The sequence below is a fragment of the Gadus chalcogrammus genome, chromosome 1 (assembly GCF_026213295.1).
Source record: "Gadus chalcogrammus isolate NIFS_2021 chromosome 1, NIFS_Gcha_1.0, whole genome shotgun sequence".
Classification (NCBI taxonomy): Eukaryota; Metazoa; Chordata; class Actinopteri; order Gadiformes; family Gadidae; genus Gadus; species Gadus chalcogrammus.
This window is the reverse complement of record NC_079412.1, coordinates 4,662,752-4,680,143: the sequence shown is the minus strand read 5'-3', so window position 1 is coordinate 4,680,143 and position 17,392 is coordinate 4,662,752. Positions and strand designations below refer to the sequence as shown.

Sequence of the window (17,392 nt, the reverse complement as noted above, 5' to 3'; positions counted from 1 at the left end):
AGTGTTCAAGGCCATGATGGTGATGATGAAGACAACCGCCTGGGGAGAAGAGGTGTCACAGGAGGGGAAAATACAGATATTTTCACTGACACCAGGAGACAGTTTTGACAAGGTGGAATGGCTGCTTTAGTAGCACACACACACAGACACACACGCGCACACACGCACACACACACACACACACACACACACACACACACACACACACACACACACACACACACACACACACACACACACACACACACACACACACACACACACCATGATATAATTGTGTCGGTTTTGGATACATTTTTTATATTTATTTCAATAAAGTGAGTCGTATCATGACCTATTTCCCATCTATTAAATTTGAAAGAAAGAAGTAGAAAGAATAAAGAAGTGAGAAAGAATAAAAAGGAAAAGAAAGATTTAACGAATAAAAAGAGGATCGAAAGAAAGAATGAAAGAAAGAAAGATTCTGGTCGTCAATAATGTTCGTCTTGGATGTTTAGGACGACAGTTTGATGCTGCCTAATCCAAGTTAACGTCAATGTGCTGTGAATGGTGCGCTCTCACTTTAAGTGGGAGGTGAGCACTGGGAGCGTGGATGTTAGTAACAAAACACCAGAAAGTCATCAGGCGAGTGACGAGAGAGGTTGCTCCCTCCGAACCCGCAACGGAACCCACACAAACAGCCAAGTGTCACGTCAAGAGTATCGATCCTTTTGTGTACTTGCTGTCTTTACCAAGCGGGCATTGCTGTAATAAGAAGTTGAGATCACGAGCTGCAGCATCTGTACACACCGCCGTCGCTCAGTGAGCGAAGGAGCGACGTCCTCGAGACGCGGCGGAGGAGGAGAAGCGGAGTTTGGGAAGCGACCGGGAGTGGTGAGTGGATCTGCACCGCGGACACGGTCTTTATCGATCAAATATCAGTTGTCCAGATTTAGGCTACAAGCAATCACATAGGCTATAGCGAACAGCTGAAAAATCATTCAATTTAAAGCTGAGAAAATACTAATTTTAAAGGACTTTTTAAAAGTCAAAACAAGTTTTAATATTTAAAGCAATTGGCGATGACGATTTACCTTGTGGATGACTCTTATAATGACACAGGCGAGCTGTTAGTCTGCATCTCGCCCTGAGGAAAAGCGAGATGCCCTGTTTTATAATTGTTCTTCATACACCTTTTTTCCCTGAATGCCCCTCAGTCGGCAGGTCGACACCATTGCATCCTTCATGTGTGACCTCCTACTAGAGTGGATGAGGGGATCACTGAGGCTTGGGGGGGGGGGGGGGAATGGGGAATGCTTCCTCGGCCGTTAAGTTTTGATAAGTACAAGTGCGTGAAACTACACAACCCTACTTGTTCACTAGCCACTGTTATTGGTTTTTCCCTTCCTCAGTTATCAAGGTGTACTGCGGTGTTAAGAGGGGGAACGGGGTCAACTGCTGGGATGTACTTGTCAGGGATAAGACATAGATTCAAGATGGTTTTATGTCATAACCAAGGGTTTGAAGGTTAAAGCCATTGGACATTGGGTCATACTGGGGGTCGCATGTCTACATTTTGTGTGTGTGTGTGTGTGTGTGTGTGTGTGTGTGTGTGTGTGTGTGTGTGTGTGTGTGTGTGTGTGTGTGTGTGTGTGACGTGTGTTTGAGTGTCTTTACAGTGACTACTTTACAGTGACTAGTCGCATACAAAGCTGTCCGTCAGTGGGGAGTCCCTGACCTTTCTTTCTGTCAATCGCCTTTCTTCTCCCCCTCCTCCCCCAATTCACTCCCCCCTCCACTGATTGTTTTCTCTTTTTTACCACTTAGCTTCTGTCTTTTCTTTTCTTTCTTTCTTCCTATTTTCGCTTTATTTCTCTCACTTTAGCCAGATAACTTTGAAGGACGGTGGGATGCACACACACACACACACACACACACACACACACACACACACACACACACACACACACACACACACACACACACACACACACACACACACACACAGGTCAAACTTTAATGGTGCCTCTTGGTCATGTGACTAATGTCCAGAAAGGAATATCCAGTTGACAGGTGTGTGTGTGTCAGCCATTTGTGTGTGTGTGTGTGTCAGCCATGTGTGCGTGTTTGTCATCCCAAGGAGTGGCACCCTTCACCCTTCACCTCTCACACTTCAAAGAGCTTTGACTCCCAGGTGACCAGGTTCACCTTGGGGGGTGGGGATGTGCTCTCTTTCTCTCTCTCGCTCTTGCTCTCTCGCTCTCAATATTTGTTTGTTTTGTTTCTGCGCCTGTTTCTTCAGGTCCTTGTCTGAACAAAAGTGAATGTGTGTGTTTGGTTAGTCATTTGACTGTGAGCATGTACGATTATATAGATTGTGTACATCCAGGACAGTTCAATTGATGTTGTCACATTCATCGGGAAATATGTCAGTTCGTCACAGTGCAAAGAAAAGCACACATCATAATTGTTTCCTTGATTGATTGATTTCTATTTTCTAAAAACAAAGAAATGTCCATCAGGCCTTTTGTACTTGGTGACCACTTTGAATAGAGAGCCCTATTGATTAGACGTCCACTGCCGCTGGGATCTCCATGACAAACAGCTTTTGTTACGTCTCTATTCAGTCATAAGAAGAGCTTCTCCTCTTCACCTGACCTTCCATATAAACCTGGACATTGTTCTCTCAGGCCTATTGAACCGGTATTAACAATAGAAAATCGTGTGTGTGTGTGTGTGTGTGTGTGTGTGTGTGTGTGTGTGTGTGTGTGTGTGTGTGTGTGTGTGTGTGTGTGTGTGTGTGTGTGTGTGTGTGTGTGTGTGTGTGTGTGTGTGTGTGTGTGTGTGTGTGTGTGTACAGGGCAATGGACTATGGGGAATCTTATGATTCCCCAAAATGATGACCCTGGATATTAGTCATTCAACTTTCTGTCCATTCGTTATGGCTTTCATCTTGGGGAGGTTGATATTTAATACACATGCAGTAAGTGGTCGTCTTTGTTTTCCTTGCTGATCCGTTTCTGTGAATCTAGGACTTCATGTCATATTCCTTCTCATACGAGGCTGATTGGTTATCCTGTCACCTCTCGGGGGTCAGGGGGATGAATTGAGGGTTGATTTATGTTTCATCCCTCGTTCTGATTGGCTGACATGGTTTGTAATGTGATGTAGCATAGTTTTGCAAACTCAGCACCAGCAAGCGATTCCACGGTGACGTGAGCCCGTGTTTTTAGGTTGATTTCCTTCTCTCCTTCCCCGTCGTTTCTTGGACCCATCAACACTTCCTTTCATCTTCCCACTTGCAAACTGTTTCCATCCCTCTATCCCATGACTGGCAGGTAGTGGAAATTACCATAGTGGCTGGCATGCACACGCACACACACATGCACGCATGCACACAAGTAAGCAAGTACACAACTCAGAACAGGACAAAGGTAAGACTTATCCGTTCGATACCACAAGACGAAGGTGCTTTGTATTTCCCAAGGCGCTCACCTATTCAATGGGATATTGGGGATGTAAAGTTTTTTTCATGCATGATGTGTTTATCATCCGTTGTCTTCCACTTGCCTTGTTAAGGTCATGGTTAATTTGCCACCTGCTCAAAGGCCTATTTCAATTTGCATTTGCTACGGCAATATAAAGACTTATTTTTTTGCTATTTTATCAATGGCCATAAATCATTGAACATGCGCTTGGAACAGAGGTGTCCTTGAACACCGCTCTGTCTCCTCCATGCTGCTCAACAACCCGTTTTGGAATGCTCAATAGCTTTCGTGTGTGTGTGTGTGTGTGTGTGTGTGTGTGTGTGTGTGTGTGTGTGTGTGTGTGTGTGTGTGTGTGTGTGTGTGTGTGTGTGTGTGTGTGTGTGTGTGTGTGTGTGTGTGTGTGTGTGTGTGTGTGTGTGTGTGTGTGTCTTGGGAAGTGTATATGCTTATTCAATAGAGAATTAAATGATGTGGTTTGCAACATCAATATACAAGCTTGTACAGGACTGAGGTGGGGTATGTGTCATCACACCTAACGTTTCAAGTGGAGCCTTTTGTTCTTAGAAGAATACCTTGCTCGTAAATTATTGTCCTCCAACCCATGAGTAATACAATTTCCATTCTCGCTCAATGGCACGCACATTCTCACGATGCACCGGCATGTTGGGGAGCAGCTCCGTGTTGGTCTTCGCTGAGAAGAGGCTCATTCCCTATATTGTTTGTAATTATTAAACCGCTGTTACTGAGGTCTACTTGAGGTTAACGGCTAAAATAAGTTGCCAATAGCTATAGATATTCACATAAACCGAGTTTAAAACTTGGAATCCATACAATAGAGTTTGTTATCACGTTGCTGTTTTCGTACGGTGGAGGAAAAATGGTGTCTGCACCGGGAGAGGCAGTCAATAAGGAACCTGGTTATTTACTGGCAAAATAATCACCAGGCAAATACCATTCAGACTTTTGTTGTTTGTGGTTCCAATTTTCTAATATGCTTACTTTGGATAACAGTCCCTGACGGTTCCTCTATGGGTTCCCCTTTCCATCAATACTCTTCTTTTTGGTAACCAAACGAAACCATTTGCATGCCTATTCTATCGAGAAAATACCCAACAGACGTGATGTTTGTGTGTGTGTGTGTGTGTGTGTGTGTGTGTACGCACGCTGTGGCCCCTCCTGTTAAATGAATTTGTTTATCTAGTTTATTTTCCCGCATATTGGGTGAACAAACAAGCATCCTATTGATAGATCAACTCAACGAAAAATAAAAAAAGCCCCAGCAGTAGTTTCCTCGTCAATTTACATGACCCTCGTCTCAACTTTAGACAAGGGGGCTCTGTTGTTATTGGGACCAAAATGATTCTTTACAATCATAAGACAAACACACACACACATACACACATACACACATACACACACACACAGAGAGAGTGAGTTTGTTCACTTGCAAATAACTACAGTGTTTGTGCCACAAGAGCATCAAACCGCAACTGTTCTGATTTGCATTTATAAAAATAAAAAGTCAAATCAGAGGTATCTAAAGCGATAGTATTCATAGATCTGCTTTCGGAAAGGGCACGCGGTTTGGCAGATGTTGTGCCCTCGTATTTTGTATTCATTTGTATATTTATACGAGAAATGGGTTTATTTGCATATCTTGAATAATGTTTTTATTGTTTAACGAGTAGCTATATAATGTGTGTATTTGTCATGGTTAGATGGAAACGTTAAAAGAGGCCCTGTACTGTCAAAATGTTTTGTCTTGGTTTAGAAAATGAATGTCACTCAGCAGTTGTCCCACACGATGACAGCACGACGTGCACATGTCAATGTGTTTCCCCACTAACAAGTGATCATCCATGGTGTTACACCTATTGCTGTTTTCTACCACATGTTGTAATGGTAATATGAAGCATCCCCAAGATACGGAGGGCAAGGAAGGCCTATTGTTTATTGTGGCAACATCAACAGTCAGTGACAGGAAATTACACCAAGAAATTAACAACACAATATTTTTATTGTGTTATATCATTTAAATGTACATTTACATTCAGGGCATTTACATACAATAAGTACATTTGTCATAAGAAGTGCATCAATATATCGCTGTCGGTACAGAAAGGATGTTTATAGAACCAAGTGCAAGTACCACGATCGCTAGGTCAATCAATTCCCCGTGTTACAGCCATGATAGCAGCTACTGCAGTTGCTACACAGTTAAGTACTACAATACAATACAATACAATACAATACAATACAATACAATACAATACAATACAGTGTACAATGGTGGCCAGAAGTGGGAAGGTGGCTATGCAGAGTTGAGGTGGACTCTGAACAGGTGAGTCTTGAGTCTTTTTCGGAAGATAGTGATCGACTCTGCGGTCGGGGAAATGGAAACATAAGTATAACTTCAGGATAATGAAGAATTGAACAATACAGTGATTGATAAGTATTCATCGCATTATGCTTATTATTTTTTTTTTTAATTGCATAATGTAATTTAAAGTGCAATATCATGATTTAACTTGTCATCCCAAATCTTCAGGGAATCCTACTTGGTTTTATCAATGGCCATAAATCGTACTTCTTCACAAACGCTCTAAATTAATTTGGGGTCTCACATTTCGCTGATATCTCTTTCGAGCCTCCTGATCAAGACCGTCCGCTTTGTAAAGGCCTGGAGAGCCCAGGAGAAGGGACTTCTCCTGGGCAGTTGACAGTTATTCTGTTACCTGTCGGGCCGTGCAGACACGACCTCTGCTGATCAGAGCTGGTTAACTACCTGGGTCACGCGGTTAATGACAGCGAATCCTCAGCTTTTATTTTGGAGCGCACACACGCGTGCGCCGAGCCCTCCTGTGGAACGGCCACACTGAGATGAGGGCGCCTTCTTTAGAATCACCTGTTGCGCTCCTTGCTGGGCTGAGGCGTTGTCATGGCAACACCTCTGTGACCTCGACCCACTCTGTCTAGAAGGCCTTCAGCAAACACTGCTCGTCGCTCTCCTCTCTCTGCCGACCCCTGACTCTGTAAGACACACACACACACACACACACACACACACACACACACACACACACACACACACACACACACACAGGAGAAGGAGTATATATACTGTGCTCGCACAGTATATCGGTTGTTGTTGTGAGGGGGGGGGGGCTGTGAATGGGGGGCGACCATGTTAAGAGAGAGAGACGGAGAGAGAGAGACGGAGAGGGAGAGAGAGAGGGATTGTGTGTATGAGTCCATCTCAAACACACACACAATTGCGATAGAATGGGCTGTGTGGGTGGTTAGTCGGGCGGGTGGGGGGGATGGAGTGGAAGAGCCTTTTTGAAAAAGAATGAAAAAGAAAGGGAGAGAAAAAAGTGGCCTTCATAGACATCCTTTCTTCTCTTGTTCTATCTCTTTATTGGGAGTGTGTTTTGTCCGCCTGCTCCCTCCCCCCTCTCCTCCCTCTGTCCTCTGATAAATGCCACAGTAGCCTTTCGCTATCCGCCACAATGGGCGACCTGTTTCAGAGAGTGGAGAGACAGAGAGAGGGAGACGGAGAGGGAGAGAGAGGCATGAAAAGGGGGCTTCTTTTTTAACCTGCGTTTCTAAAAGCCGGGCGAGAAGAAAGAGAGGCCGCTACTGAACTCTCTCTCTCTCTCTCTCTCCTCTCTCTCTCCTCTCTCTCTCTTCTCTCTCTCTCTCTCTCTCTCCTCTCTCTCTCTCTCTCTCTCTCTCTCTCTCTCTCTCTCTCTCTCTCTCTCTACCTCTCGTCTCTCTCTCTCTCTCTCTCTCTCTCTCTCTGAAGGGGAGTAGTTGTGTTATCAGCCTATTTATACATCTTTAGAAAGACTCCAAAGGGCAGGAGAACATCAGAGAGACAAAGACACAGAGAGGGAATGCTTTCAGAGAGGAGGGACTTTCAGACGTTTCTAGAATGAGTTGTTTTCAGGCGGAAACAATGAGGCCGTTTAAAGAAGAAAAATTACTTTGGAGAGCAACCAAATATACACGCAGCAATTGTTTTGACATTTCCTCCAAGGTGTGTAATTTATATGTGCAGATCACATTTTGGAAAAGGAGTGCGGTAATTAATCCAAGTATAGCTTTATTAAGAGTGGAATAGAGCGATCAGCCCGTGACAATGTGCATCCAGCTAAGATGGCACAATGCAGCTTCCTCCCATTGGCTGTCGTTACTGTGGGTCATTTGTGTTGTGCTTTCCTCTTCCATGTTTCAATTGGTCGAGAAAAAAGTCAAAGTCACATTTTCTGGTTTAAAGGTATTTTAGGTTACGCGTTTTGAGATTTCCAGATTTCTTTCTATGCTGTTCTGTGAGAAAGGTCATCAAAAACAACACACAGTTTTGTTATGCAGCAAAGTAGCGAGCAAAAAGTATATAATTGACTTCCTGAATTTCACTTCCAACTCTGTTGTTGAGCCCGTCGCGTTATAAAAACATTCATACATTCAACTGCAACCGTAGATGCATCGCCACCTCTGGCAAAAGTTTTTGAAATGTGTTAAAGTCGTGTATAGTCCAAACGCTGCTCTAGCTGATCACAAACTACCTGCTGATGACTTACCCTAACTGCAGTAAAGTGGCGGCTGCAATCCCGTGCTTAGATATTTTACAGATCAGTGTAACTCGTTTTTTTTCCTTATGGCATAACCTCCCCGACGAAGACACCAAAAGCACATTGGTTTTGTTCAGCTGCTCATTATGTCTGTTCTGACTAGCCAACAGCAGATAAACTTGCCTCCATAGCTTGGCATTAGTGCCAAATACATCCATTGTTTGCACATTTGAAAAGAAAATAAATCTAAAGTTGTTGTTATGTACAATTACCCTTTCCAGACATGCAACCTTGTACTTGAGGAGGTTTTTGTGTAAATTTGCTACTGTTCAGTTTTTTTTGTGTGCATCAAAGCGCAGACAGGCAATAATGAGCCAGCCGATGTTTATTTCCAATGCCTTGCGTCCTTTATTCTCTTGATCACTGGGCAACAAAAGGATCTTTGTACATGACAATGATAACTCATTTGCCACAGACTATAAAAGGTTTTTCTAAACTAAGAAGTAATGCATGACGGTAATGCACGTGTTAAACCACAGTACGGCGCGTGGACGCACCGGCCAAACAGTTCCTCCTCAACACGCCGCCGGGGCCACAGACGTACTCTTTAAAGTCACATCACGGGCCGACAGGAGGGAGACTGGTGGGCAGTGTGTGTGTGTGTGTGTGTGTGTGTGTGTGTGTAGTGTGTGTGTGTGTGTGTGTGTGTGTGTGTGTGTGTAGTGTGTATGCACCGTGAGAGCCGCAATGGGGCAGCCCCCTGCACTCCACAAAGGGAAAAGATAGAGAAAAATGTGTTCTTTGTGGGGCCTCTATCGCTCCATCACAGCAAGCCGGGTTTTCCAACAGTGTTCTTTGTGTGCATGAACCGACCGACCCAGCGATTACCTAAGAACCGCACAACAACAGACCTTATCACACCGCCGAGCCTCCGGCACGCCATCTAGGGCCTGTGAGCACGCCACACACATGCATACATGTATGCAAACACACAGGCACACAAACAAACGCACATGCAAGCGTTCTTTCTTGCAGTTACGCACACTTTCTTGGGTTGAAATGACCATGGGATCAAACACGCACATGGTCACACACAACGCACACACACACAGTATAGTGAATCCACAACAATACATCTGGAGGTAATGGAGTGTGTGTTCTTGATGGGCTACTCTCTTTGGACTATGCCCAGCTCGTTTGGTTCAGCACCCTTGACATCAAAAGGGGGCGAGAGAACAGAGGAGAGGGAGAGAAAGAGGAGAGGCGGGAGAGAGGAAGTGGGAGGAGTCAGGACCTTTGTGCATCTTTCTTTCACACCTCATTCTCTAATGAGCAACGGTCAGCAGTGCAAAAATCTTCTGTCTCTGTCTCTGTCTCTCTCTGTCTCCCCCCCCCCCCCCCCCCCCCCATATCATTCCAACGATACGGTTCGCTGGTGTTTTCCCAGACTGTTCTGCACTTCACACCTGAAACCACCAAGTTGTTTGCATAAAGCCAGCTCTCTCCCACCTGTTAGCAGGGGGGTTATTGTTGTTGATGTATCTGTGGGTTAGTTCTACATGATGGTGGTGGTGGTGGGTAAGGTCACCTGCGACAGCTTGCTTATTATGCAAATAGAGGTCCTGGTTAGCCATGGAGAGTGAAGAGGTCCATTGTGTGGCTCCCTTGAAGGGACTGGTTTGGAGGCTTAGGGGGGGGGGGGGGGGGGGGGCAGGGATGTGTGTGTTTGTTTGTTGTGTAGGGCTGTACGATTCAGGGAAATAATTGAATTGCGATTATTCGACCAATATTGCGATTGTGATATAGTAGGCTATTTATCTTTTTCAGGTTCCTTATGTTCTGTATTATTCACTAAATAAGCAATAAATCCTTCTACAGTATGACCAACACAACATTGGAAGCATTAGTCAACATATATACTGCTCTTTCCTTTAGGCCAGGCCTATGTGTTGAGATGAATTAATGCATGAATTGATATTATAACATCTTTATTTAACTAACTAATTGCATAAGAACAATAAATAAGAATCTTACTTATCTCCCATCAGTAACGAATCAATTTCTTTTTTATTAATCGCAGCCTTTGCGATTTGCAAATCGGGCTCTATTACATTGCGATGTCTGTTTGAATTTGAGTAATCGTTGAGCCCTATGTTGTAGTGTGTATAAAAAGAAGACACTAGCCTGGGAAAGCTACTACTATGGTTGGACCGGGTTCATAGGGCGTGGGGCAAGCTATGCAAATCCGATCTGGCTCAATGTCACAGGGCCTGGAACATAGTCCTGCCCCCTGACAGAGCCCTGTCCCCTGACAGAGCCCTGTCCCCCAGATGGTCCCTGACCATGAGAGAGATACCCACCGGACCAGAGGTAGAACTTCTTGAAATACACCTCACTTTGTTGACCTCTTTTTGTACGTATGCTATATCCCTAGAGAAAGCCAGTTTTTAAGAAATTAATGATTTTAGGAGAGCCCAAGTGAGGCCTAGAATACCCACGATACACACGCTACCTGAGTAGCACATTGAATTTGGAGCTGGATTCGCTTCAGATTTTATTGGAATCTTCGTATTTTCTAAATGAAAGAAAAAGTCAAACCATAGCCATTTTAGTTTTACACATTCATCTGAATTGTGAACTGCTTTATATCTTTGGGAATTGGCTTCTATCGTCCACAAATAAATGTCTGCTTTCTTTCTTTCTTTCTTTCTTTCTCCCTCTCTCAATCTTCTCTCTTTATCTTTTGTACCTTCCCTTTTTGTATCCGTCCTCGGGCATAACAAACAAAAAAGACAAAGACAATGTAAACCCGACAAACGGCTTCTGTCAGCAAGGAGAAGGTACCAAAGAAAGAAAAGGGGATTGACTTTGCCAATCTCCTGTCTGGGGCGGTTCAGAGGGTGAAATGTTTTTTTTGTCCACGAGTTACAACTTGTTAGCTAACTGAACGCTTTGTGTGTGAAGTGTTTTTATTTGTGTTTCGTGGGAAGTGTTAAATTTCACCGTTGTCATCTCCTCAAAGGCTGATGTTATCGGTTGGGACACGCACACGCACACACAGCGACAGTTGTCTCTCTTTCCTTTCGACTTCCTTTGCTCCGGCTCTTGGAGGAGTGTGATCTAGGGTCGGTTGATGGCTCAGAGCAGTAGATCTTTGTTTTTCTTCTTTTCCTTTCAGTTCTGAATGAACGATCCAATCATCTATTTAATAAACACACTAGGAAGAAAATTCTGATTTTTATATTCTGAATTTTGTAGTTTCTCAATCGTTCAACTTCACAATATGTGAGGTTGAACAGGTTGTTAACACAGCTTTCTAGAGGTTGCCGAAGTCAATACAACAGGTGAGTGTATCAAATCTCAAAGCATTATTTCTGTGTCTTTTTAAAACGCAAACATGTGCACAATAACTTAAGAGTCTGCATGGATGCCATCTGCTATAGATAGGCTGAGCCTATAGATAGGCTGAGGGCTTCAGTAGGTGAAGGGGAGTCAACAACCTTGGATTGTTTGCATTGTTCAAAGTTAAGACGTTACTGCATTGTCTTGTAAATGAACAACAACACACACACACACACACACACACACACACACACACCCAACACACACACACACAACACACCACACCCACACACACACACACACCACACACACACACACACACACACTCCTTCAGGCATTCCATGCTGTCAATAGCCATTTGGGCTGCAGCGATTCTGTGCATAACTTTGCATTGGGACACACACACGCTTGACAATGTGAAGGCAGAGGGAGGCATGTGCACGCCACCTGTGGCACCTCTATAATCCGGCCCCCTTTGGAGCATGGATGGGAGCCCTAGGAATAACTTTAAAGTGGGACAGCTCCTTTACACGCCGACACTCCCAACTCCCTCCACCTCTTCTGCCATCAACACAGTCAACCCCTCACTGTCTTGTACAAAGGCGGCGCTGTAGAGACCCTGCTGACAGCCTCATAGCTGCCCCTGCCTGACCACTCACTGTTCAGTGTCTCTGCCGTCGCCCACTGCTGAACGACACCTGCGTGCTGGGGATGGGGAGGGGAGGAGAGGGGAGGAGAGGGGAGGGGAGGAGAGGAGAGGAGGGGAGGGGAGGGAGGGGAGGGAGGGGATAGGATAGGAGAGGAGAGGAAAGGGGCGTTTTAACCTGATAAAAACAAAAAAAACCTGAACAAACCACCTGATTACATTTTCATTTTTGTATTCTAAAACAAAAATCATAATGGCCACTCGTTTTTTCTACATTGTGTTCTGTTTCTGAACGGGAATCTAATTGCCAAATATATACACATAAATGGTGAATCGCAATGATCGCAAGCAGAGGAACCAACAGCTGGTCAAGTCTACAAATCCCTTTGCGACTTTAAGTGATAAAAAGTCACCACAATGCCTAAAAACCATCAACGTCATTCATTTTTTGTAAAAGGAAAAACCTTGGACCGAGCAAGTGAATGTTAATGAGCCGTGCACTGAGCCCTCCGGAGGCCGGGCCAAACAACTTTTGTTTCACTTACGGACTCCTTTCAGCTGCCCATCCCTCCTTCTCCTGCAAAAAAATAAAAAAATAAAATGGCTAATAAAACACTTTAGGTGCCGTTTTGAAAAGAGAAAACTAACATTTTATTAGAACATAAAGATAATTATGAGCCTTTGACATCCAGAATTTTTTTGCAGAAGCACATTCCTGTTCCCCACTTGTGTTGGAGATATCTACTTCTGGGCCCCATGAATCGACGGACCCGTCCACAGCCCGCTAACAACTTTATTTTAATTGGCTACGGAACTTATGCACTGCTCAGCTGGGGGCCTGGGGTTACAACCATAGCGTGCAAACCCCCCCTCCCCAAGAAAACAAATCCCAAACAAATAACACACTAATGGATGTGATGTGCCCCTACAAGTCTTCCGGGAAAAAACACACACACACACACACACACACACACACACACACACACCACACACACACACACACACACACCACACACACACACACACACACACACACACACACACACACACACTCTCACACATCAGCTGTTAACTTCTTCTCTTTCACTTAGCATTTCCAAGTTATATTTTGCGTCAAAGAAAATGACCTCAATGTCTAAACCCACCTGGCTAATCTCTGACAGGTCCCTGGCCGTAGTTCCGTCTTAACACGATGAATTTGTCTGCACTCTGTTTATTTGTGTGTTTGTGTGTGTGCGTGTGCGGTCCTGACTCAGTCTGTACATTCCACTGCCATTGTTACCCGGGCTGTTTCCTGCGGCCCAGGGCTTTTGTTGCGCTCCTCGCCCATTGTCCCGGCTTCCTTTGTTCCCGCCGCTCCTAACAATGAGTCCCCCCCCCCCCCCCCATCCCTCTCAATATATATATGGGCACTTTTTGCCCTTGTGTGCTCTGTTTGTTTTGTTCAGCTGTCTGCCATGTTTTTCTTTCCTGCTGGCTGACGATCAGGGGACACACACACACACACACACACACACACACACACACACACACACACACCCACACACACACACAACACACACACACACACACACACACACACACACACCGTTGAATGCATACGTTCAGCCAGCCCAGGTTGATTAGTCCAAGTTCACGGAGGTTCAGAGCCTTGCTCACTCAGTTTGTCATTGTCAGGCGGTACTCCTTTAACTCTCTCTCTCCACCTCTCGCTCTGTGTCTTTCTATCACTCTGTCTTTGAATCTCCCTGCCATTGTCTGCAGCCCTTTCTAAGCTGTTTTGTATGCCCTTTGACACGCACGCACACACTCTGGCAAATTAAACAGTACCCTCTAGACAATTATACAGACCACTATCGGGAAAACTGGCTCTACAGCGATTTGACCTCTGACCTTTCTGAACTCTGCCCTGAGCGGTGCCTGAACTTCAATGCATCTGTAAATAAGAGACATCGTTGGATCACAGCTTTACCAGAACGGGCTCCTTATTTGCACACTTAACCGATTTATTGCTAAGAGAAATTGTTCATCATTTAGATATTTTCATCAATATGGAATTTGATTTGTCACCAACTGCAGCCCGATCATTAACGTCTAACTCTGGTAATACCATGTTGATGTTTGTGTGATCAACTTGAATTAAAGTCTACTTTGTGCCCCCTGCTCTTCTTCCAGAATGGTTGAGCCCAGCCCCCCCACGCTGCATCTCCATGCCAACGGGGATGTTGGCATGGAGGGTGTTGGTGTCAAACTTGAAGAGGAGGAGTCTAGCGACGGAGGAGGGGCCATATCCCGCCACGCTCCCACCAAGCAGTCTCCCTCGTGTGATTGGTCGGGGCTCCCGTCCGTCGAGGCCCGCCAGCTAACCCCCCCGCTGTCGTGCTCACCCTCGGTAAAGAGAAGGCCTCTCATTGGTCGATGAACAACATGACAACATGATGCACCACGTTCAGTCCTTGTTAGTTGATCTCCAGAAGAAGAGATTTAGTAGATATTAGTCTGTAACTATAACTTGAAGTCTATAACTACAGGCCCAAACGAATTGACCAGGAAGTAGAGTTGTATGTCACTTGGCACTTATTGAACACACTTTTCACATATTTGTATTTTTATATATTTACTTTATATTGCATTGTTGCTGCTGTGTGGCTTTTGAGGAACGAAGCATAATACTTTTACTCTTTGTACAAAATAATATATATATACATAAAGAGAATAAGCAATTCAGATTATATTGTAAGTTGTACATCCTGACTCTCAAAAACCAAAAGAATTGTACTTTGAATTGTGTAGCATCTTATCCTAGCTATCTTTGTTGTATACAAGGAATGGGTTAACCTAGTGGTTATGAGTGCTTAGCACTTATTATCCTATGTGAACATCCTTACTGTACCGACAGCAATATATGGTTTCACCTTCTTCCGACAAATGTACTTATTGTAAGTTGCGTAAAGCGTCTGCCAAATGCCCTAAATGTGAATGTAAATGTCATGTAAAAAGTTGCGGGTGTTTTTTTTCCCCGCGTTTGCTAACGTCTTCTCCTGGTGCTGTGTCCTGATAGGACGGCTCCCCCAGTAAGGACCTCCCTCTGAGGCAGAGCCCCGTGGACCGGAGGGACGCCGGCATCTACGGCCGGCCGGAGGGGCGGCCCATCTTCAGCGAAGGTGTGTGTGTGTGTGTGTGTGTGTGCGCGTGCGGAGGGGGGTTTCTTCGGTCCATGTTGGACCTGTGAAAGGTGAACAGTACTGGTTTTGCTGTTGATCCAAACACATTGGAACTCCTAAACAACAAGCATGCAACCCTCCCAAACCTTTCCTTTGTGTTGATTCCTGCTTGGCCCGAACGCAACCACCCAGTGGCACTTGCTGCCTTGTATAGTGGAACACATTGTGGCTGTTTGGTTGGAGGTGTATTAAGGTGAATGCTGCAGGCAGTGCTCAACTATTGTTATTCTTCGGCATTTTATTCTTTCTTACTTATTCTCTACAAACTTTAGACCTAACTTCTTCCAAAATGTTGCATCTAGGGACTTGAAAAGGTGTGTCTTTGCTTGAAATTCATTAACATTTTATTATGTTTTTCAAATATTGAACCTTCAGAATAGTCAATGGACAACGCAACAGCGCACGCACGCACACACACACACACACTATAATTCTTCTTCTAGACTGACTTGGCTGTTACACTGACATGATTCAACCATTTCAAGCTATTTGTTTTAACTCTAATACTTAAGTCTTTTTTCTAACATTTGACAATAAAGAAAATTGTCTAAATGTTGACATTATAACCTTTATAACTTGAGACATCAAACTTTTGAACGCTTGCACTCACTGCATTTTCTTTAGGAACCGCATTCTCTGTTTGTATTTTCTGTACCATAACTTTGTGTTCTGGTTGTTGTGTTTGTGTCCTTGGTCACAGTCATGCCAACGATCGAGAAGCTACTGAGCACGGACTGGAAGGAGAAGTTTCTGGAAAGAAGTGCCGAGCAGCTCAAAGGTGAGCCCCCCGCTCACACTTTGCCAAAAAAGGTCCATTCCATTAGTTCTGCTTTCATGCCTACGATTGCCTTCTTGCCTACAATCCAAAAAGTAGCTTCGAAAGTAGAAAGTCATTTCAACAGCTCAGACCAAAGTCTCTCAGGCATTAAAGTTTCGGCTAAGATTAACTTCTGTGCTTTCCAATGATTATTTGTTAGCCCGCGCATCATCCTCTCTCTCTCTCTCTCTGTTCCAGGTGTAGTTAGAAATGATTAAAGGCTCAGGGAAATGTACTATTCCCCCCCAAAGTCGCAGTCAGTAGAGGAATGGCTAATTCCATGTACTAAAACTGTGTATAGGTGTTTCACACACACACACACACACACACACACCCACACACACACACACACACACACACACACACCACACACACACACACACACACACACACACACACACACACGGTGACTCCACCGTGCCGTGAGTCACCGTGGCGGTGATGCTGTGGTCCTCAGGTACGCCCGAGTCTCTGGCGGAGAAGGAGATGCAGCTGCTGGTGATGATCAACCAGCTGAGCGGCCTGCGAGAGCAGCTGCTGGGGGCCCACTCGGAGCAGCGCAACATGGCCGCTCTGCTGCTGGAGAAGCAGCAGCAGCAGATGGAGCTGGCGCGGCAGCAGCAGGAACAGGTAGTTACTCATCCCACCGCACCGCATCCATAACGCCCTGGCAGGGATAACCCGCTTTTTACCACGGGTTTGTGCTGGTTTGCACATTTCCACTTACGTGTGTGTGTGTGTGTGTGTGTGTGTGTGTGTGTGTGTGTGTGTGTGTGTGTGTGTGTGTGTGTGTGTGTGTGTGTGTGTGTGTGTGTGTGTGTGTGTGTGTGTGTGTGTGTGTCCAACACTTGCAGATCGCCAAGCAGCAACAGCAGTTGATCCAGCAACAGCACAAGATCAACATGCTCCAACAGCAGATCCAGGTCAGTCCATACAATGGTCCTAGAGCCACATAGTGGTTCTATCTCGGTCCATATAGCAGTTCTATCTCGGCCCATGTAGCAGTTCTATCTCGGCCCATATAGCAGTTCTATCTCGGTCCATATAACGGTTCTATCTCGGTCCATATAGCGGTTCTACCTCATTCCATACAATGGTTCTATCTCGGTCCATATATTGGTCCTATCTAAGTTTATGTTTTGGATCTATCTCGGTCCATATATTGGTCCTATCTAAGTTTATGTTTTGGTTCTATCTCAGTCCATACAGTGGTTCTTTGTCAGTTCCTCACTAAGCTCATTGTGTGTAGAGCCCAGTGGGAATAAAGAAGTGAGGCAGCACACAGAAGGTTCTCATCTTTTCAGCAGATATGAAGTGCTTTC

The 17,392-nt window shown here is 44.8% G+C and overlaps 1 protein-coding gene across 5 annotated transcripts in view; it reads left to right on the top strand.

The window, feature by feature from the left end:
• The first annotated feature begins 614 nt into the window (after positions 1-614).
• Positions 615-17,392, top strand: part of LOC130369783 (transcription factor SOX-13-like) — a 29,427-nt gene continuing 12,649 nt past the window's right edge. For all 5 annotated transcript variants that reach the window (XM_056575597.1, XM_056575522.1, XM_056575445.1 and 2 more), the window contains exons 1-6: positions 615-873; positions 14,205-14,421; positions 15,091-15,193; positions 15,954-16,031; positions 16,528-16,700; positions 16,925-16,993. In XM_056575597.1, the coding sequence (XP_056431572.1) occupies positions 14,206-14,421; positions 15,091-15,193; positions 15,954-16,031; positions 16,528-16,700; positions 16,925-16,993 (639 nt within the window). In that variant the 5' untranslated portion in view covers positions 615-873; position 14,205. The remainder of the gene's footprint in view (positions 874-14,204; positions 14,422-15,090; positions 15,194-15,953; positions 16,032-16,527; positions 16,701-16,924; positions 16,994-17,392) is intronic.